Raw genomic sequence first — 20,213 nt, forward strand, 5'->3', positions numbered from 1 at the left:
CTGGTTACTGGTACTCTACTTAGCTGGTACTGTAGTGTAGTGTGTACATATAAACTTAATTTACAAATGTTGCAATTTTACAACTGTGGGTCTTAAACACATATTATAATCAAATTAGAACAATGAAATAAAAAGAGGCAACAATGGAATAGAAATCACTACCAAAACAATATTCCTAGTTTAGTCCGTGACATACAAGCGATAAGCGACCCGTTAACACATTAAAAAACACATACATATATAAAAATATAATTAATAATCACACCCGTGTGATGTGACAGGTGCTCTTATCTAGTATCTTTGCGTTTGGACAAAATAGCCCATTTGCTCCTTTATGTACATATGACGTAAATTCTCCATGCATTGTCAATGGCATTTTATGTTTGTGCTAGGACAAAATTCTACACCAATAGCTGAATATAGGAGGGGCTAATACATATGACTTGTCAGGTTGTTGTACCGTGATCTCCTTGAGGTCCTTGTCCTGCAGGGTCTGCAGAGGGTCAATGAAGTTCTGTTTCACACTGATGTCCAGCGAGTCCTTCACGTCGCCCATGTGCCTCATGGCCTCGCCCATATCCACCAGGGCGCCACCTAGTGGGAAAGAGAAGAGAGCGCCGAGCACACAGCTCAGTCAGCGCTCACCATTTCCCCTGAGCTACAGTATTTATGTGAACGGTGGTTCTCAACCTTTTCTCGGCTGCGTTCCCTCCAAAAATAATCATATTTGAACTGAGGACTCCCACATCATATGAGGAAACTTTCAGTTTGGCATTAGATTGACGAGTAAGAAAATCTTTTGAACTTGATTTGAGTTGATTTTATTTTATTTAGAACAGTATAAAAACAGTACAAAAAGGGAGGATACGTAGAAAATAAAAATAAATAAAGTGCTAGGAGGAGGCTAGATACATGGCAGATAGATAATGCTTAGAAAAATAATTATTAAGTCACCTGGTTAATGAGAACATCAATTTGTATATTTTATAAATCAACCCACTTTGGACTGAGGTCGATTAAAAAAAAAGTGGTGCTCAACATTTTTCATGTCAAGGACCCCCCAGAATTATCTCTATTGGGCCATGGACCCTCATCTCAAAATATGTAGTTCCTGCAGGGACCCCCCAGAAGCAAATATTTTAGTTCAAAATGTTCGCTCTGAAATATATATTGAAAGATTTGCGCCACATTTAAAAAATACATTTAAAAAATAGCAGACCTACAAGCTCATAGCGCGCCACTCGGTGGTGCGCTATGAGCTTGTAGATCTGCTATTTTTCAATAGCTAAAGTAGAACAGAATGCTTAAAACACCAAAAAGGGTTCCCGCCCAAAATGGGTTAAGAGAAGACAGTTGCTGAATGCTGACCAGTGGAGTATTTGTTGTGTAGTGTTGTACGTCTGTATTTGATGTAAAACGGACTAGGACTGGTACGATACAGGGGAGTATGAAGATGAGTAGCCTGTCTAGTGTTGTATTTGTGTACTTGAGAATGTGTTACTTTGAATTAATGTTCATGTTGATGTTATGTCATCTGTCCACTAGGTGTCATAGTCGAGCTACAACTGCAGAGCTTAGTGAGCCAATCTGCATCAAGATGTCACTAGCTAGTGTTAAACAGATATTATGTGTTTATTTTATCACGTTGTGTGTTGGGCCTGAGAGGCTAAATCTCATGGTGTTTCGTGGCATGAACCACTGACCATATACAGAATACAGATGCAGTATATTTAAACAGTACTAGGTCCCCTCCCTTCTTTTTTTACTCTACTAGAGTCTATACCAAATTCCTTTGGGCAAAAATATATAATCTACCAGCTCGTAGATCTGCTATTTTCACCTAACGTTTGCCCTGGAAGAATAGGGATGATATTTGGTTATTATACAACTTTGACAGTAACAATTCCTTCCATAAACACAATTAACAACCCCTAAACATCATCACACTGCACTGTATGTGAGAGGGTGGTGTTGTGGGTGTGGTACTGTATGTGAGAGTCAAAGTCGTACAATTTGCAGTGAAATTTGTTCTCCGCATTTGACCCATCTCTTGGAGCGGTGAGCCGCAGCCAAGGAGCGGTGAGCCGCAGTGTGTGCCACGCTCGGGAATCATTTGATTAATTGATTTGACCCCCCAATCCAACCCATTGATGCTGAGTGCCAAGAAGGGAGGCATTGGGTCCCATTTTTACAGTCTTTGGTATGACCCGGCCTCCCAGTTTCAGGGTGGGCACTCTAACCACAAGACCATTGTCTGGTGAGAGGGTGGTGTTGTGGGTGTGGTACTGTGGGTGAAGAGGGTGGTGTTGTGGGTGGTTACCGAAGGCCGAGTCCTCTCCCAGCTCGTGGCCGTAGCGCAGCATGCAGTCCCCCAGGAGGCCTTCTGGCTGGGGGTAGCCCGTGGTCTTCACCTGCCCTCGCATCTTAGACACTGTGTTCAGCATGCCCAACCTGGCTCTGGAGGCTGTAGATCCAAAACACAACAATAACGAGTAAGACGCCTGAGGGCGAGTTCGTGCACGCATCCGCCTGGGAGACAGCAGACTGCTGGGTGAGTGCTGGCGTTTTGGCATGGCGGGGTCAGATCAACATATTGTTAGGGTTCGGGTCTGATGAGTCGAACTCTAGTTTTCGCCGGCTGCCGGGCGCGACCGCACCAATAAAAGCAGGCCGTCTAGAGTTTAAATGGACAGGTATCAGTCAAAAGGGAGACATCGAAGAGGAAGGATGGATGGGGAAGGATCAACATAATGGAATGTAGGAACAGGGTTTGAGGTGAGATGTAGAGTTGCTGGCCAATATTGATGACGTCAGGGGTCTCCATATGTGGGATTAATATTGATGACATCACGTGATGTAACGAGGCATGACCATTGACCAACTGACGGGAAATGTGACCAACTGACGGGAAATGCACAATTTCATAATAATAGGGTAACATCTTAGACACTGTGTTTAGTATGCCCAGATGCATTTGTAAATCTTTTGAAATAATAATTAAAAACTAAATGTAGGAAACAAAAAAATGCAACGGTAAGAGGAATTTACTTGTGACCTCTAAAAAAAAAGGGAAACAATGGCTTACACTACAGTGTTTACCTGTATAGATATTGCACCGACCCCCCCCCCCACACACACACACACACACACACACACACACACACACCATGTAGAAAAAGCTGCCAATTCAACAAAAAACTTGCAGAATAGCTTGCTGACAAAACATGCCAAAACTATTGCACAATCGTAGAAGAGAATACTAGCACTAGAAACAGTCAATTTACATTTATTTTGCAAGGTTGTGAAAAAGACCAAGAATGGTGGTCCCTTATTGGCCAAGGGTTCCCACCAACATACATATGCCGATTTACTCAGACACATATGACGTAAATTCTCTGTTCATTGTCAATGGCATTTTTAACGTTTGTTCAAACAACACAAACAGTAAAGCTGTATATACTGTAGGAGGGGCTGGCACCCCTCAAAAAGAAAAGCCTCACAGGATCTATGAGGATGTGTAGGAGTGCCTTACCTGGGTTAGGCTGGAGGTATTCTGTTGTTTTGGACAGGAGTTCAAACACCGACTTGTTGGTCACCTCAATTTTCTGGCAGAAAACAGGGACAAGACAAGTCAGGAAACACAGTGGCACTGCCGTGTTGATTTTGACAGGACATTTTGATTTAGTTTCGGTCATAGTCTATTGAATAAAACACCATTTAGTTTGAGTCATATTTTAAAATGCCTGATTTATATACTCAGCTGTGTGCTGACAGCATATCTACAAGCTTGTGACACGTTGATTGTAGATGGGACATTTTGAGAGTGACACCTACACACAACCAAACATAAGATGACTTGTCTTTTAGTTCTCTTCTCCACTAGTCCCTCTCTCCTTTTACTCTAGTTTTTATTTGTTGACGAAATTGTCAGTATATTTAGTCATCATGAAGTTCGTTTTTATTCAGTTTTTATTTAGTTTTTGTCAGTGAAAATAGTCGACAAACATTGTTGTCATACATTTAACGACACACTGTGGCCCTGCCATTGTCAGTGTTTAAATACCACATGATGTTTTCACACTCATCATTCTTCTCCTGAACAAGGAATATGAACATACCAGACACTCTTGGGAATGTGTTTGTCTCTGGCTAGAACTAAATATATAAGACCTTATGTTTGTCCCTAGTTGGAACTAAATGTACAAGAGCTTTGCCACATATCTAAAAAGAACATGCCTGTGAGAACTGAGAGGTGCAGTGTGTGTGTGTGTGTGTGTGTGTGTGTGTGTGTGTGTGTGTGTGCACTGCAGTGTGAATGGCCCAGCATCTGCAGGGGTCAATAGGTCGTAAGTGGTCAACAGGTCCTAGTTCTAAACGGACAGACAGACGGACACAGGGACACACACAGCCATTTAAAGAAGCGGTGTGCACCGCTCAAAGACATCTCACCCTCTCCATCTCCAAGAAGTCTTCATCCTGCTTGGTCCCTTCAGTCCCACTGATCTTCTCACTCCACATCTGGACAACAGAGGGAGGGGGGGGGGGGGTCTTAGAGCACCGCTTCACAACATTTTAGTTATTCAGGGCCCACTTGAAAATCTTCAAATCGTTCGTGGCCCACTTAAAGTAGCTATAAGCAATAATGGTATTCAGACAGCCAGCAATGAGTAAAAAAACGCTCTCCATAAAAATCTCATCCCCCACGACACGTGTTCATGGAACCCTTAAAGGCAGTCTGCAAAACAACCGTTAGTCCAAAAGGCAAAACCACTGACTGCTTGTAAAAGTGTGTCAAACAAGGCCATTCTTTGATAGCTTTAACAAGGATTAAGATTCTTCTATGCATGCTGGCATATACTATAACATTCTAAGAAACTTAGTTCTAAGAAACTAGTCCAGCTGCTCCATGGAACTAACGACTAGACCAGGGGTTCTCAACATTTTTGGCTGGGGGGACCCCCGGAAATGCTTAGGCCATGCTCCCCCTCCCCACACCCAATCCAAACTCTCATAGTCATAGGAGAGCTGTGGGCAGTTTAGAAAGCGTCTTCCAGTGACATCATCATTAGGCAGATTCTTTTTTTGCAAAAATGCTTAGATTTTCATTATCGTGAGAACGATGGATTCCATTTTCGCATTGCAACTTTTCAGGACTAGAAAGCCTGCAGTTTTTATTAGCTTGTATTCCCCATCGATGATGTCACAGACGGTTTCTGAACTGCCCACAGCCCTCCTATGAGACACAGACTGAGTAGAAAATAATTGTGCCATTTTTTCATGATTATTAGTGAGGACCTATTATATGAAGATAGGTTGAAAAGTGGTCCTTTAATAATAGATTTTACAAAGTGCTGTACAGGAGAAAAATAAAAACAAATGCAACAATCTACCACACAGAATAACAACAGCGAGAAAACAAAGTACAAACAGTGAAAACAGCTGAGACACATTACAGAAAAACAACAGAAAAGCAACAGCATCACAGTGAGACAAAACATATACAAGGACCGAAGGAACTCAAGCGGGGTTCAAGGCGAGAATGAATACTGAAACCAGATGTAATCATTAAGGAAAGTGTATGCATGCACCACATACTATGCAAACTCTTCATATCCATTTCCCAGCCATTTCTTTTTTGGAAAATAATTTGGGGACCCCCCGAGGGGTCACGACCCACGGGTTGAGAACCCCTGGACTAGACCACTAGCCTTGTTGGACGGGGGCTATAGCTTACATCTAGAAATGATATCTCATTAAACTCATACCGGTCTGAATGCTTCATCTAACAGTGGTTTTCAACCCTTTTCATATCAAGGCCCATTATTTATTCAGCATCTGAGCCCCAGAACCACCATTAGATGAGATTCAGCCTCTCAGACGCAAAACGTAGAATATTTTGTTGCCGTTGGATAAGAGTTTGCCCACAATTCCATGCTGTGTTGACCACTGGCTGAAAACCCCTGCATTAGAAAATAAGAAGTGGCCATCGGCAAGTATCGTGGTATGATTATGTAATCAACACTGGCTTGTGTGTACAGTACAGTGTAATAAAGTCTAACAGGAAACGCATTGAACCATGCAATCGTAATATGATTACAGTAGGAACTATAAAAGACCGCGGAACGGAGGAAATGACGGTAGCCGTTACCTTTCCTCAACACAATGACAAGGAAATGTCAAGGAAGCAACGTGGCCTTGCCCCCCCCTTGTAGTATGTAGTATGGGAGTCTTGCCAAGGATACATATCTACAAACTCTTACCAACTCATCCTGTAACACTGTACAGATCCGTATTCATTTGGCAACTAATGACTTATGAACAGCTTTTAGGGAAATTCTTTGCTGAGAATAAACAAACACATGCACGCACGCACATGCGCGCGCCAGGAATTAGAAGACGTTTTTAGAATCGGCCTCAGGTCTAAATGTGCTAAATAACTAAATTAATAAAATAACAGAGATATATAGACAACATCTTTGGTTTAATTTAGACTGGTCACATTTGTCAACAGAACATATGAGGACTGCAGCAAATGGTGCATGACGCTACATGAGACTACATGAGACTGGCATGTCTACACAATAATGACTGTGAGTCAACTGTTTTCACAAAATACGTGTTTGTATTACACAATAGCCTACCTTATGAACGTGTTAAGTCTTGCACCTGACAAAGTAACTCCATGATATAAAAAGTCAAGAGAAATAAATTATGAATTAATAAAAAATAATAAAAAATGAATGCATTTTTAATCAAAACTATAACAAACCCTCATGAATCTACATTAAACTAAACATAATTGAGAGATAAAACTGAGGAAAAACTAACCACACACACACAGATTCCTAAACAATCAACACAACATGTAACATGTTGCGACGCATTGAGAGCTTGGTTTTTCCGCCGTGCAACATGCCTCCAAAGGACACATGATGCTGGCTTCTATGGAATCGAAGAGACTGAAATCAGTCGTAGCTAATGAAAACTTGAATCCATAAATACAACAAAACTATAATAATCTTAGCAGTGACTCTAAATATAGAGTACATAGTGTTGGGAGCTGGGAGGTGACAGCAATCACGGAAATCACACCAGAATAGAAGCAGAATGATTTTTACACCATCAATGTCTGGTGTTATCAGCATTGTGTATGTTATCCACAAAGGATATTTCATTAGCCATGCTATAGCGCAAGTCGCTGGCTCGGAATACATTAACTAATAGAGGCAAGTTAAAGCTATACTTTCCTTTTGTATCTAGTATACTATAGGGATGTCCGATAGTATCGGCCTCCCGATATTATTGGCAGATAATTGCACAAGAAAGTAATAGTCCTGTATTGTAGCTTTAGTAATAATTGTTTTTATTGTCATCAACATAGCTCTGGTCCAAAGCTCTAAGGACTTCTTCTCCTTTAAGCCCAAACCACACCAATTGTTCAAGACCCAACAAAACATTTTAGTATTCATGCAGTGGTGTGATATGTCCTGTTGCGAGTAGACCCATGCAGACGCATGTAGACGCAAGTCGACCCAATTGATTAATTTGGTTCCATTCAATGGTTCATTGAGACAGTTCAGCTCAGATTGACCATAAACCCTTTGGCGTATGGCGGTGTGGCTCTGCTCATGTCATATCAGTCTCTGGGTCCCCCAATTTATGCGACCCTAACAGGTCCATTTGGTTCCATTTGTACACTCTCAAGAGTTACAGACCCCAAAGGGTCCATTTGGTTCCTAACTATCTTTTAGCTGGGGACCCCCTGGAACTCCCTCAAGGACCCCTGGGGGTCCCCGGACCCCACTTTGGGAAATACTGATTTAAAACAGGAGTCTGGATGTGAATTCCACTGGACTATGACGTCAGCATCAGAAGCACTCTCTGAAGATGATAGATAATGTTTTTTAAATTAATGTGTCACTACAGTAGCTTGCGTCATGAACAGTGGATTAGTGGACTGGTCTCTTCCCTGAAATAGACCTCTGAGTCATCAGCTGTAGCCTGTCGTCCATTCATTTCAGACGTTCCTATCAGTTACAGTAATTCACTCAGAAGAAGAGGTCAGAAGTGAACTATAGCGTTATTTTCAACTCACAGTTCCCAAGACAACGTGAACATAAAACAATGCATGCGTACATGTACGTGAGAGAGGTCTACCGAGATGCTGAAAATAACCACTGGTGTAAAGTAAATGTACTCAAGTACTGTACTTAACTATAATGAGGTATTAGTACTTTACTTCAGTATTTCCAACACTGTTACTTTTACTCCACTACAATAATTTGAAAACATTAATTACTATAGTTACTTTGGAGATTTTAATCATAATTAGAAAACGTACATTAACCACAAGTACCAGATCTATAAAGCTCACAATGCGTCGCATTGTGTATACTTTTATTTTTTGTACTTTAAGTACATTTACTTGAGAACATTTTGAATACGGGACTTCTAAAAGTAACGGAGTACGGCCTCACTCACACCTTTCCATCTAGCATACTGTACAACATTGATGCATGCTAGATGTAAGCAAGATGTAAGTGTCATGGCAGCCCCGATGCATTTCCAATGGAAGTCACATGGTTTGATATACAACATTTTGGACTACAAGCTGTTTCGGCTGTTTCGGCTGTGTGTCGACTGCCCCCCCCTCGCCCTCACACAACACAAATGCTGTGTCAAACCATGTGACTCCCATTGGAAATGCATTGGGGCAAGATGTATCACACCCTTTGTATACAACAAGCATACTTAATTCTGTTGCGAAGGTGTGAGTGAGGCCTAAGTCATCTACATATTGATACTTTTACTTAAGTACAACATTTGAGTACTTTTTTCCACCACTGAAGATAACTGGGGTTGTGTTCCGCTATCTAGCGGAGTGTCTCGGCGGAGTGGTGTCAATCATTCATCGTTACATGTTGGGGTCTGTTTGTCATGGAGATAACAGGGTTAGTGTGGAGGAAATGCAAATGTATGTCTCTTTACTGTTCCAGTAATCGGCCATTATTATGCTGTGTAGATCAGTGGTTTTCCACCGGTGGTCCCCAGCGAAATGACGGAGAGTTGGTAACCAAATGGACCCTTACACTTACAGATCTTTAACTCTCGAGAGCGTAAAATGAAACCAAAATGGGCCCATAAGGATAAGAGTCCATTTGGTTTAATTTTACAATCTCAAGAGTTAAATTATTGTTAAACATCTGCATTACTTAATTTACAAGAATAAATATTATAAGTCTTGGGTCTGAGAGGCTATAATGTCATCAAGAATGGTCCGTGGCTCAAATGCACAATAGATAATGGACCTTGATGTGAAAAAGGTACTTTTTCCACAGATTAAAAAGAAAAAAGAAAAAAAACTGAAAACAAAGTTATGATGAGTAAAACTAAGATTAAATATATTGCCAATTTCACCAACAAATACAAACTAGACTAAAAGGGAGGGACTAGTGTAGAAGAGTTCCAATTAAGTCTGAATAATGGATTGTTAATAACCGTCTTTTTTAAGATAAAAATCGATAAAAATATAATTATACTTATTACATTTTCTTTCTTGGAAAGGCTATTAAGCTACGAAATATCAATAACCAAAATGCCAGACTATGTCTATTCTCTAGTGATTCCACAGCGTCTCTGCTTCACAACAATATGTCGACCACATCACTGGAACAAAAATAAGTGACCCTTCTCATCAGCACGGGAGAGCTCAGGTTCAGCCGTTTCAGCTGAAACTCTGTATTTAGCCACACAATACATTCTTGTGTTCACAAGATTCTCTCAATGGGCCAAAAGCATGTAACTGCATAGTGTTACTGGGTACGGTAAAACCCAATAACTCATATTATAGCATGTTGGAACTTGAATCATCCAATTGTGCACCAATTTAATTGTAGTGGACATTTAAGACAATGTGTGTCCGCATTGGTTGAAGCGTGTTGTCTGGGGGATGCATCAGCACCTCCAACACAGCAAATCGTCACGGCAATGACATGACACTCAGCAACTACTGACTCAATAGGACCAGCAGCCTTATTACTGGAGTCACTGACTCAATAGGACCAGCAGCCTTATTACTGGAGTCACTGACTCAATAGGACCAGCAGCCTTATTACTGGAGTCACTGACTCAATAGGACCAGCAGCCTTATTACTGGAGTCACTGACTCAATAGGACTCAATAGGACCAGCAGCCTTATTACTGGAGTCACTGACTCAATAGGACTCAATAGGACCAGCAGCCTTATTACTGGAGTCACTGACTCAATAGGACTCAATAGGACCAGCAGCCTTATTACTGGAGTCACTGACTCAATAGGACTCAATAGGACCAGCAGCCCACCAGCCTGGCCTTATGTAAGCACTGAGACTGGATGGATAACACAATCTGGCACAGACAAAGGATGATGGGGTGGTCAGGAAGCAGCAGTGACTCTCTCTGTATGCATGCGTGCGTGCGTGCGTGCGTGCGTAAACTAGAAAGGGATCCTTTTAAAAGACAACAGAACTGGCACAATCCACTGCCAGACTGGAGGGTACAGTAGGTTAGTTCAGGAACCAACCAAAACACAACTCAATTACAAAACAAAGTGTGCACACACTGGCTTACAGGGAGGCCTGTCACAATTAATACACTGTATAATAAGTAAGTATTTGAGATAATCGCAAGAATTTTTTCGCCAGTTTGCCGCCATTTATTAGGGAAGACAAGCATTCTATTTTTACATTTTTAATTGACAACATATTTTATGTTGCTACATACAGTTATGTTACTGCTATGAGACCTGAATCTCCACACAGGGATGTACTGTCATAAAACGTCTTCCTTCGTGTGTTGGGTTAGTTTGAACCCTGTACCTCGAAAAATAAAAGTCTATTAGGAGCACTATTTCAAAGATTAGATTGTTGGCCCTCTGTCACCGTCAACATACAGTTGTGAAAACTTTCCCTGCAAATGCCATTCTCTGCCAGCCCCAAATCAGAGTGGCAGGGCGTCCTACAGATCAGTGTGTGTGTGTGTGTGTGTGTGTGTGTGTGTGTGTGTGTGTGTGTGTGTGTGTGTGTGTGTGTGTGTTGCCCCAATCCTGGGAACAGAACCCAGCCTTTGTTCTCACTACTCAGCTCTCTGCTACGAGTGTTATGCCACTCAGAGTCTGTGCCATTCAACCCATTTTTTCACCCAGTGTCAATTACCTAATGTAATCCTGGGCGCTACACTTCCTCTGCCAACCATGCTTCCTTCTATGCATGAGGAGTCCAAGCTGCTTCTTTTCACCTGACAGTGGGGAGTTTATCCAGCCGGATGTAGCACGTGGAAGGAACACGTTATTCCAACCAGTTCCTTTCCCCTCCATTAGGCGCCCCGGTTGGCCAGAAGGGAGGTAGTTTAGAGACCAGGATTACAGCTATGTTTTTGGGAGGGTACCTACCGTAGGGGACACGGGGAGAACATGCAAACTCACACACAGAAAGGCCCTTTCGCCAACCCCGCCTCGGTATGGGCACTGATGACACGGAGGAGAGAACACGCCCCCAAACCCTATAAACCTAGAACCTCACATGGAAGCCACGGGTTAGTTGTAACCTGCCACACATGTCGGGAGTCACAGATGTTTTGTTTTTTTAATGCTTTCGCCATTTATTTTTTGAGCGGCTCCTATATACGGCTGAGCCACGGCCCATGGCCGTCACGGGTGAGTTTTAACCCGGCCATAGGTTAGTTGTAATTAACCTGCCACGCATGTCTGGAGCCACACCGTTGTAACTTGCCATAGGTTAGTTTTAACCGGCCACGCATGTCGGGAGCGACGGTGTTGTCGGACCAATGCCTGTCGGACTGTTAGTACCAACGTACAGGATCTACCATAAGGGCACTTTGGGCACGTGCCCAGGGGCCCTTCGACAGATTTTCTTTAGCTCCACAGAATTTGTTCTTGCTAATCCAAATGAAATAAATGGTGTCTAAAAAGATTAGTGTTTTATTGTTGGTGAGAAGGCAGCTGAAAAGTGCAATTGTGTGTAAAGCAGCAACAATGCACTAGATTGGCTGTTGTTCAAGGTGGGTGGGCCCACTGGGCTGTGTGAGGTCAGGTGATTGGCTGTTGTTCAAGGTGGGTGGGCCCACTGGGCTGTGTGAGGTCAGGTTATTGGCTGTTGTTCAAGGTGGGTGGGCAGGTGGAGAGGTGATTCTGTAGGCGACCGGGAATAGGCCAATATAATGGCATAAAACCGCCCCAAAACAAATTTGTGGAGAGGTGATTCTGGTGGAATAAAAGACGTACGTCCACCATCCATCATTGCTTTGTTTTCATTCTGCTATAGCGTCAGGTGGCTCAACAAAAAAAAGTTAAAACACTGAAATACACTGGCGATTGATTCTCTGACCCATTTGCTTACTATGTGGGTCAAATAAAAAGAATGTGTTTGTTACTGCCTGACTGTCACTCTGGGGTGGGGTAGGCGGCCGGGAATAGGCCAATATAATGGAATAAAACCGCCCCAAAGCAAATTTGTGAAGATTTACGCGCGCATGTGAAGGGGGGCCCTTCGAGCTTCATTGCCCAGGGGCCCTCAGGTGTTAATCCGGCCCTGCCAACGTATGCACCCGGTCTGCCACTAGTGTCGTCTAGGAACAGCAGAGTGGGGGGAGAGTCTTCTGTCAGCGGGTGAAACACATTAGTGTTAGACCGCAAGTCACTTCCTTCCTGCATTAATGATTTACGCTAATGAGAGAGAGAGAGAGATAGAGAAAGAGAGAGAGAGAGAGAGACTTTCCCAGATGACATCATGATGGCACGTTGTTGTTCACACATTAACATGTACAAGATAAGGTTAAGATGTCAAGATAATGGAGAGAGTGAAAGGAGGAGGGAGCATACCGTATGATCGAGACATGGAGACGAGGACAGGAAAAACAGCTCTGTGTGGAACGCGACATGCGACAGAGACATGCACCGTGGGTGGAATGAGACATGCAACAGAGACATGCACCGTGGGTGGAATACGACATGCGACAGAGACATGCACCGTGGGTGGAACACGACATGCAACAGAGACATGCACCGTGGGTGGAACGGACATGCAACAGAGACATGCACCGTGGGTGGAACGCAACAGAGACATGCACCATGGGTGGAATGAGACATGCAACAGAGACATGCACCGTGGGTGGAATGAGACATGCAACAGAGACATGCAACAGAGACATGCACCGTGGGTGGAACACGACATGCAACAGAGACATGCACCGTGGGTGGAACACGACATGCAACAGAGACATGCACCGTGGGTGGAATACGACATGCAACAGAGACATGCACCGTGGGTGGAACGGACATGCAACAGAGACATGCACCGTGGGTGGAACGGACATGCAACAGAGACATGCACCGTGGGTGGAACAGAGACATGCAACAGAGACATGCACCGTGGGTGGAATACGACATGCAACAGAGACATGCACCGTGGGTGGAATGAGACATGCAACAGAGACATGCAACAGAGACATGCACCGTGGGTGGAACACGACATGCAACAGAGACATGCACCGTGGGTGGAACACGACATGCAACAGAGACATGCACCGTGGGTGGAACACGACATGCAACAGAGACATGCACCGTGGGTGGAACGGGACATGCAACAGAGACATGCACCGTGGGTGGAACGCGACATGCAACAGAGACATGCACCGTGGGTGGAACAGAGACATGCACCGTGGGTGGAACGCGACATGCAACAGAGACATGCACCGTGGGTGCATGTCGCTTGTAGGTCTGCTATTTTTGAAAAATCCCACCCCTGCGGAGGACATCAGTAGCAGCAGCAGGTGACAGACAGCTGGAAAGAATCAGCATAATGGCCGCCGTTAGCGCTGGTGCAGATGAACAAGGCTGCTGCAGCTGGTACCCTGCTCTTAATCCAGACTGAACACTTTATAGAGATGCAATTACCCAAAGCAATGAACTGAGAGGGAATCACTTTGAAACCGTCACTATCACCATGAAACCATGAACGTGAACTGAGCGGGAGCGCCAGGACTATCACTATGAAAGTGAAACACTGATTGATGAGATGAGAACACGTCACTTTCAGGATTGCAGGCCTAGTTGCTTTGTTGTGTTTCTTTGAAGGTGTCAAAGTCACCGTCTGTCGGTGAGAAATATGGCCATGGTGTGCCGTCCTATTATAATAATTGTGTGAGAGTGTCTGTCAGCTATACAGTAGGTGGTGTATGTTGCTGTGATGAACACAGGCTTCCTGTAAGCCTGAACACACAATGCTTTTAGAGAACACGCACAGCTGGGGAGCAGAGGGGAGGCAGCACACGCTGCACAGGTTCCTTCCTCTCTGCAGCGCACAGACAAACATTTACGCACGTACTGTAATCATAATACTGTACAGGCCACGACGACACACACCTCCAAAACACACAATGTCCACATGCCGTTGCCACGCCTTGGTTGATTTGTTGAAAACTCAATAACAAAACGACAAAGACGGACCTCCTTCTTTAGCTTTCAATTCAAAGGTGCCTTCACTTATGTAACATAATTTCAAGGACAGAGCATGTGTAATAGTAGAATTCATCCAACAGCCGTCAAAAGGTGTATATCTCCCCACAGCACACCTGTGTGCAAATTGCAACTGGACCTATAGTAGCTTGCCAAAAATAAATTACACCTCCCTCACTGCTTTTCTGAAACTTCTATACTTTCTATACCTTACACCAAAACTGCTCATGACAAAACGTTCCACCATATAGAATCCAACCGGCAACCGCTTCTGGCGAAACGTTCCGTCATATATAAGCTTTAATAATATTATTGATATCAAACCAGATCGCTGATTTATTTTTATTAAATTTTTTGCTCTGCCTTTCCTTCTTAAGCAATCCTCGACTGGTTTCACGCATGCGCAGTGCCGTTCACTTCTTGTATACAGCTGGACTAAAAAGCTGAATAACTCTAAATCTACGGAGCTCTCCATGGTTTTGACAAAACACCGATGTTCGGAGGTCTTTGCTGATTATCCGGTGATCCCGATTGGAACATTGGATTTTTCTAGAACAAGGATGCCCTCATTTTAGCTCGCTAGAATTGGGATCCCCCAGGAGGAAGTCACTAATGAATGTATAGTAGAATTCATCCAACAGCCGTCAAAAAGTGTATCTCCCCACAGCCACACCACTTCAAAACCGCCATAAAAGAGCACCTGTGTGCAATTTGCAACTGGACCTATACTAGCTTGCCAAAAATAAAGGACACCTCCCTCACTGCTTTTCTGAAAATAAATTATATCTTCACTGCACCTGGTGATGATTTCTTGTATAGTATAGCATGTCTTGATTAATTGAAAACAAGCTCCTGGGATGTCCGTGTTATCCTCTTTTAGCATTATTGCATCTCTGTAGGCCTACTTGTTGCTTGCAAACTGTTAATAAAATATTCAATCAAACAAGAGATGGTGGTTGAAACCCATAAGATCTAGACAAGATAACAAACTCTTTTGAAAATCTATTGATACAGCAAATAACTCGAAATGTTAAAGGTCTTTAGTCATGTTAAGATGATGGTTATCAGAACAAAATGGTATGCACAGAACGATGCAGCTTTCTCTTCAATGCTGACAACATTCCGGCTACATGTTGTGACAGTGTGGTTCCTTATGCAACAAGACCCTCCTCATTATACACACGGTGAGGCCAAACAAGACCCTCCTCATTATACACACGGTGAGGCCAAACAAGACCCTCCTCATTATACACACGGTGAGGCCAAACAAGACCCTCCTCATTATACACACGGTGAGGCCAAACAGCCGCACACCAACAGCACCAAGATTCACTGTTCTAGCTTATATCGAATATATTCAGAAAAATAGAGTCTCAGCGGTAAAGACAACCTCCTACCGTAGGAGGAGAAACCATGCAACAAGGAAGGGAAGATGCACTGTGTGTTGTAGAATACTAAATATTTAAATAGTATACAGACGTGCATGTCGTGTGTGTGTGTGTGTGTGTGTGTGTGTGTGTGTGTGTGTGTGTGTGTGTGTGTGTGTGTGTGTGTGTTGTTACTGTAATAGAAGCTAAATGTCTCGATAGCGAACAGGGATGCAGCGGACATGACACTGCAGTGAAAAGGCAGCCATGCATTCATCTTTAATAATGCAGAAGCACCAGGCTAGCTGAGCCCTGCCATCCGGGCAGCCTTTCTTTCAGCTCATGTCAGAAACAATACATTTCAGCAGCGATGGTGGGAAAAGTCCGGAATTCAAAATGTACTTGAGTTAAAGAAGTACGAAACTATTGATGAGAAATTATTATTAAAATGTTTTAGAATAGATACTTTTATAGCATTCACAGCCATAGAGGAGAACGGAATCCACAGTCGCAGAGAAGAAACTTATATGAACTGAGTGGTGCTGTACTGTGCTTGTACTGTACTCGTACTGTACGCGCGCAAGTTTATGTGTGAGGCTGTGCAACAGTTACACTTGGTGATGAAAAAACACTATTTCCGTGCTCGGACGGACGCAGCCAGCCAGCCAGGGACACACAGTGCTGTACCTTGGAGTGGCTGCACCACTCAAAAATCTATGCATTCATACATTGGTCAATTCCGGCACAATCTAACCTTCTAACGTTTCAAGTGTCAGCGTTGGCAGTGAGATGGTTCATCTATGTGTACAACCCTCTCTCTGCCTTCCCTTGCAGCTGTCACTAATGATCTGCTGTGCTGCTCGCACTAAGTGCTCTGACTGACGCCATGATAATTGCATCAGTTCTGCCCTCAGCTTGTCAGCCAGCTAAACAAATGACGGTAATGGCCGATTGGCCAAGTGTGTCCCTGCTCTTGTAATGAGCCAATTACCTGCTGGGATGGGATGGGATAGGATGCCGAGTCGAGCACCAAGAGTTACGGCCATTACAGTAATGTCACGCCGCCTGATGGCATTTATCGCGGAAAAGATCGATCTGCCTTCATCATCTACGATCAATGTCGAAAATTCCTTTAATGGTCTTTTATTAGCAAAGTCTATGTCCGTAATTAATGCTGTACAGAATGTACACAGTGTATCTATTGTAATCTCATTAACAGAGTTGCTCTATTGAAGTTGTTCTGTCTCTCGTGACCAGATCATTTCACAGCCATTGAGAGAGACTCGAGGCCTTGGTGGTGACCCTCGCCTCGGCCCCTCATCCTCCTTTAGTCTCTTCCTGAGGAAGAGCAACCCGTGTGTGGTTTCATTTCAGCACTGATGTCCTTCTGTAGCGGAGGTTACAGCAGACTCAGCTCAGCAGTCTGGCTGGCCGCTGCTGTAGAACACTGTGTCATCTTATCTTACTCTCTGACTGTCTGCTAGACACAGCACCGCTTCCTCTATCCTCTATCCCTGCACGACGCAGTGACAAACATGCGACCGCCAAGCTGAGAGTTCCACCCCACACACACACACTATGGAGACTGTTGTTCCAAATAAAACAATTGCACAGAGAGAGAGAGGGGGGGGGGGGGGAGACAGTGCAGGCCATGTGTGTTTGAGAATGTGTGTTTACAGTAAATGATGAAAGAAAGGCTCCTTTCATGGCCTTATCGAGCAAACCCACTCTTTTCCTCACGTCACTGTGTCTGTGTTATTGAGCCGCTGTGCTGTGTGGGCCCACTACACTACACTGCGTGCTCTTCTATTGGCCCGTTTTTGAGTGGTGCAACCACTCCTACAACCAGCAATGTGCACGCCTATGCGCCTATGTGACTATGTGGCCAAGAGCACGAGTATATGACAGAAACAGAGAGATGGATAGTGCAATGTTGCCTGCTAATGAGAGAGAGAGAGAGGTGGGGGGGGGGGGAGCTGCACCACTCAGTTCACACGGGTGTTTTTAAATCAATGCTCAGCTCCACTCTGCCGATGGAGCCGCTATAACTTCAGCCTTGGTGACGTCGTCCTTAGCAGATGTGCTGTATATTACTCACGCACACACGTTTTGCTCGTGGCTGGCGAGTTCAGAAAAAAGAGCAGGAGAGATTTTGATTATTTTTGTTTCAAGGTCTGCAGGAATGGAATTCACTTAGTTCAGGCAATCTTTGACAGAGAAGACAGAAAGGCTTCTTGTCGTGTCTCCTACCCTCGGGGACAGAGACAGACAGAAAGGCTTCTTGTCGTGTCTCCTACCACCAGGGGGACAGAGACAGACAGAAAGGCTTCTTGTCATGTCTCCTACCACCAGGGGGACAGAGACAGACAGAAAGGCTTCTTGTCGTGTCTCCTACCACCAGGGGGACAGAGACAGACATAAAGGCTTCTTGTCGTGTCTCCTACCACCAGGGGGACAGAGACAGACAGAAAGGCTTCTTGTCATGTCTCCTACCACCAGGGGGACAGAGACAGACAGAAAGGCTGTGGCCTGGCCGGGATTGTTTATTCTGCTCGTCAGAAACTATGCGGTGAGGTGAGGTGGTTGGTCGCTGCACGTCATGCACTGTTATCTCTACACATGCTTCACACATTCAGCCTAGTGTTGTCGCCATGCAGTCACATGCTTTGGAAAAGTTACACTTTTTTTCCCCTATTCCTGGCCGTTTCCCAGTGTAGACAATATCCACACTGTTGTAGTGTATATACTGTATATGTTTGGACCAGACAGTCCTGACCGGAAACCCAGTGAACATCTCTGGTGTCTGACCCTAACCCTGTCCCACCCTGGGCGAGCCCACCTCTCTGTTCAAAACATTATGTACCTGTTGTTGTGCCAATGTGCACATGATAGATAGATAGAAATGCATCCAGTGTTGATTTCACGGTCATTTTGTTGAAACGTTCTCGTTTGAGTCTAGTTGTAACTCTGTAACTGACTAAATAGTAAATACTTTTTAGTTGACTAAATAGTAAATACCATAATATTTTTGATGACTAAATCTACAGTTGATTTAAATGTTTGACTAAAATGAATATTTGGCTGGCCGTGATGCTGTTGAAATGACAAGCTCACAACATGTCATGCTGCGACATGTGAGCTTGTAGACTGGCTATTTTTGGAGTGACACCTGCAGTCCTGCACACAGCCATGCATGAAATTACTTATTTTAGTTCTACTGGATCTCTTCTGCACTAGTGCCTCCCTGACATTTTAGTCTATAGTTTTTATTTGTTGACGAAAATGTGTGTGTGTGTGTGTGTGTGTGTGTGTGTGTGTGTGTGTGTGTGTGTGTGTGTGTGTGTGTGTGTTTGTGCATAACCACTTTGGAAGGGGAAGCTTCCGTTTACACCAATTCATAGCGGTCACTCTACACCTCTGCTCTTCACTTTCCATCCTGAAGTTGTCCATCAGGAATGTGTGATTATATACAATGGACAATGACTCAGTGCAGAGTGCACACAAAACAAAAGTAAATGCATTGTGCTTCTTTTTGTCTGTGCGACATAACCTTTCTGCATTCTTCTCTTAATGCGTCCGTACCTCGAGGGCATGCACTGCTGCTTTGCTACAAGAAGACAGACAGCCGTGCGTGAACCACCTGGAGAGCCTCACGACTTGTCCAGACAAATTTCCTGTCCTCCGCAGCATCTCTCTAGTTTCAAGGTCCTATGGTCCTGCGAGAGGCCCTGAAACCAAATCCTCCTGTACTGTACATGATTTCATGCAGCCGGTTGTTACACCAATAACATGTTCCTCGACCTTCCTCTGTTGTAGGGGTGGGCACAACTTTGAAGCTGGAGAGGGCATAGTTCCACACTCACTCCAGGGGGCCACAATAGTTCCACACTCACTCCAGGGGGCCACTATAGTTCCACACTCACTCCAGGGGGCCACTATAGTTCCACACTCACTCCAGAGGGCCACTATAGTTCCACACTCACTCCAGGGGGGCACTATAGTTCCACACTCACTCCAGAGGGCCACTATAGTTCCACACTCACTCCAGAGGGCCACTATAGTTCCACACTCACTCCAGGGGGGCACTATAGTTCCACACTCACTCCAGGGGGCCACTATAGTTCCACACTCACTCCAGGGGGCCACTATAGTTCCACACTCACTCCAGAGGGCCCGGGCGTGCTCTTTTAGGTTCTGAGACCCGGGCGTGCGTGCAAGAGATGAGATGCACATAGACACATGCAACATGCACCAAGGAATGACACAGCTCACAGCATACTATCTACTGTTGAAGGCACTGTTGCTTTTTGACAGTACATTTTTATTTAGTTTTA

At 44.1% G+C, this 20,213-nt stretch overlaps 1 protein-coding gene across 2 annotated transcripts in view; it reads right to left on the minus strand.

Moving 5' to 3' along the window:
* The window catches only part of sh3gl3a (SH3-domain GRB2-like 3a), a 32,998-nt gene that overhangs the window by 7,594 nt on the left and 5,191 nt on the right, over positions 1-20,213 (minus strand). For both annotated transcript variants that reach the window (XM_080763849.1, XM_080763848.1), the window contains exons 2-5: positions 4,450-4,518; positions 3,533-3,605; positions 2,321-2,464; positions 461-594 (exon numbers count right to left, since the gene is read on the minus strand). In XM_080763849.1, the coding sequence (XP_080619975.1) occupies positions 461-594; positions 2,321-2,464; positions 3,533-3,605; positions 4,450-4,518 (420 nt within the window). The remainder of the gene's footprint in view (positions 1-460; positions 595-2,320; positions 2,465-3,532; positions 3,606-4,449; positions 4,519-20,213) is intronic.

The sequence above is a fragment of the Protomyctophum bolini genome, assembly GCF_963924005.1.
Source record: "Protomyctophum bolini genome assembly, chromosome: 1".
NCBI classification, from domain to species: domain Eukaryota; kingdom Metazoa; phylum Chordata; class Actinopteri; order Myctophiformes; family Myctophidae; genus Protomyctophum; species Protomyctophum bolini.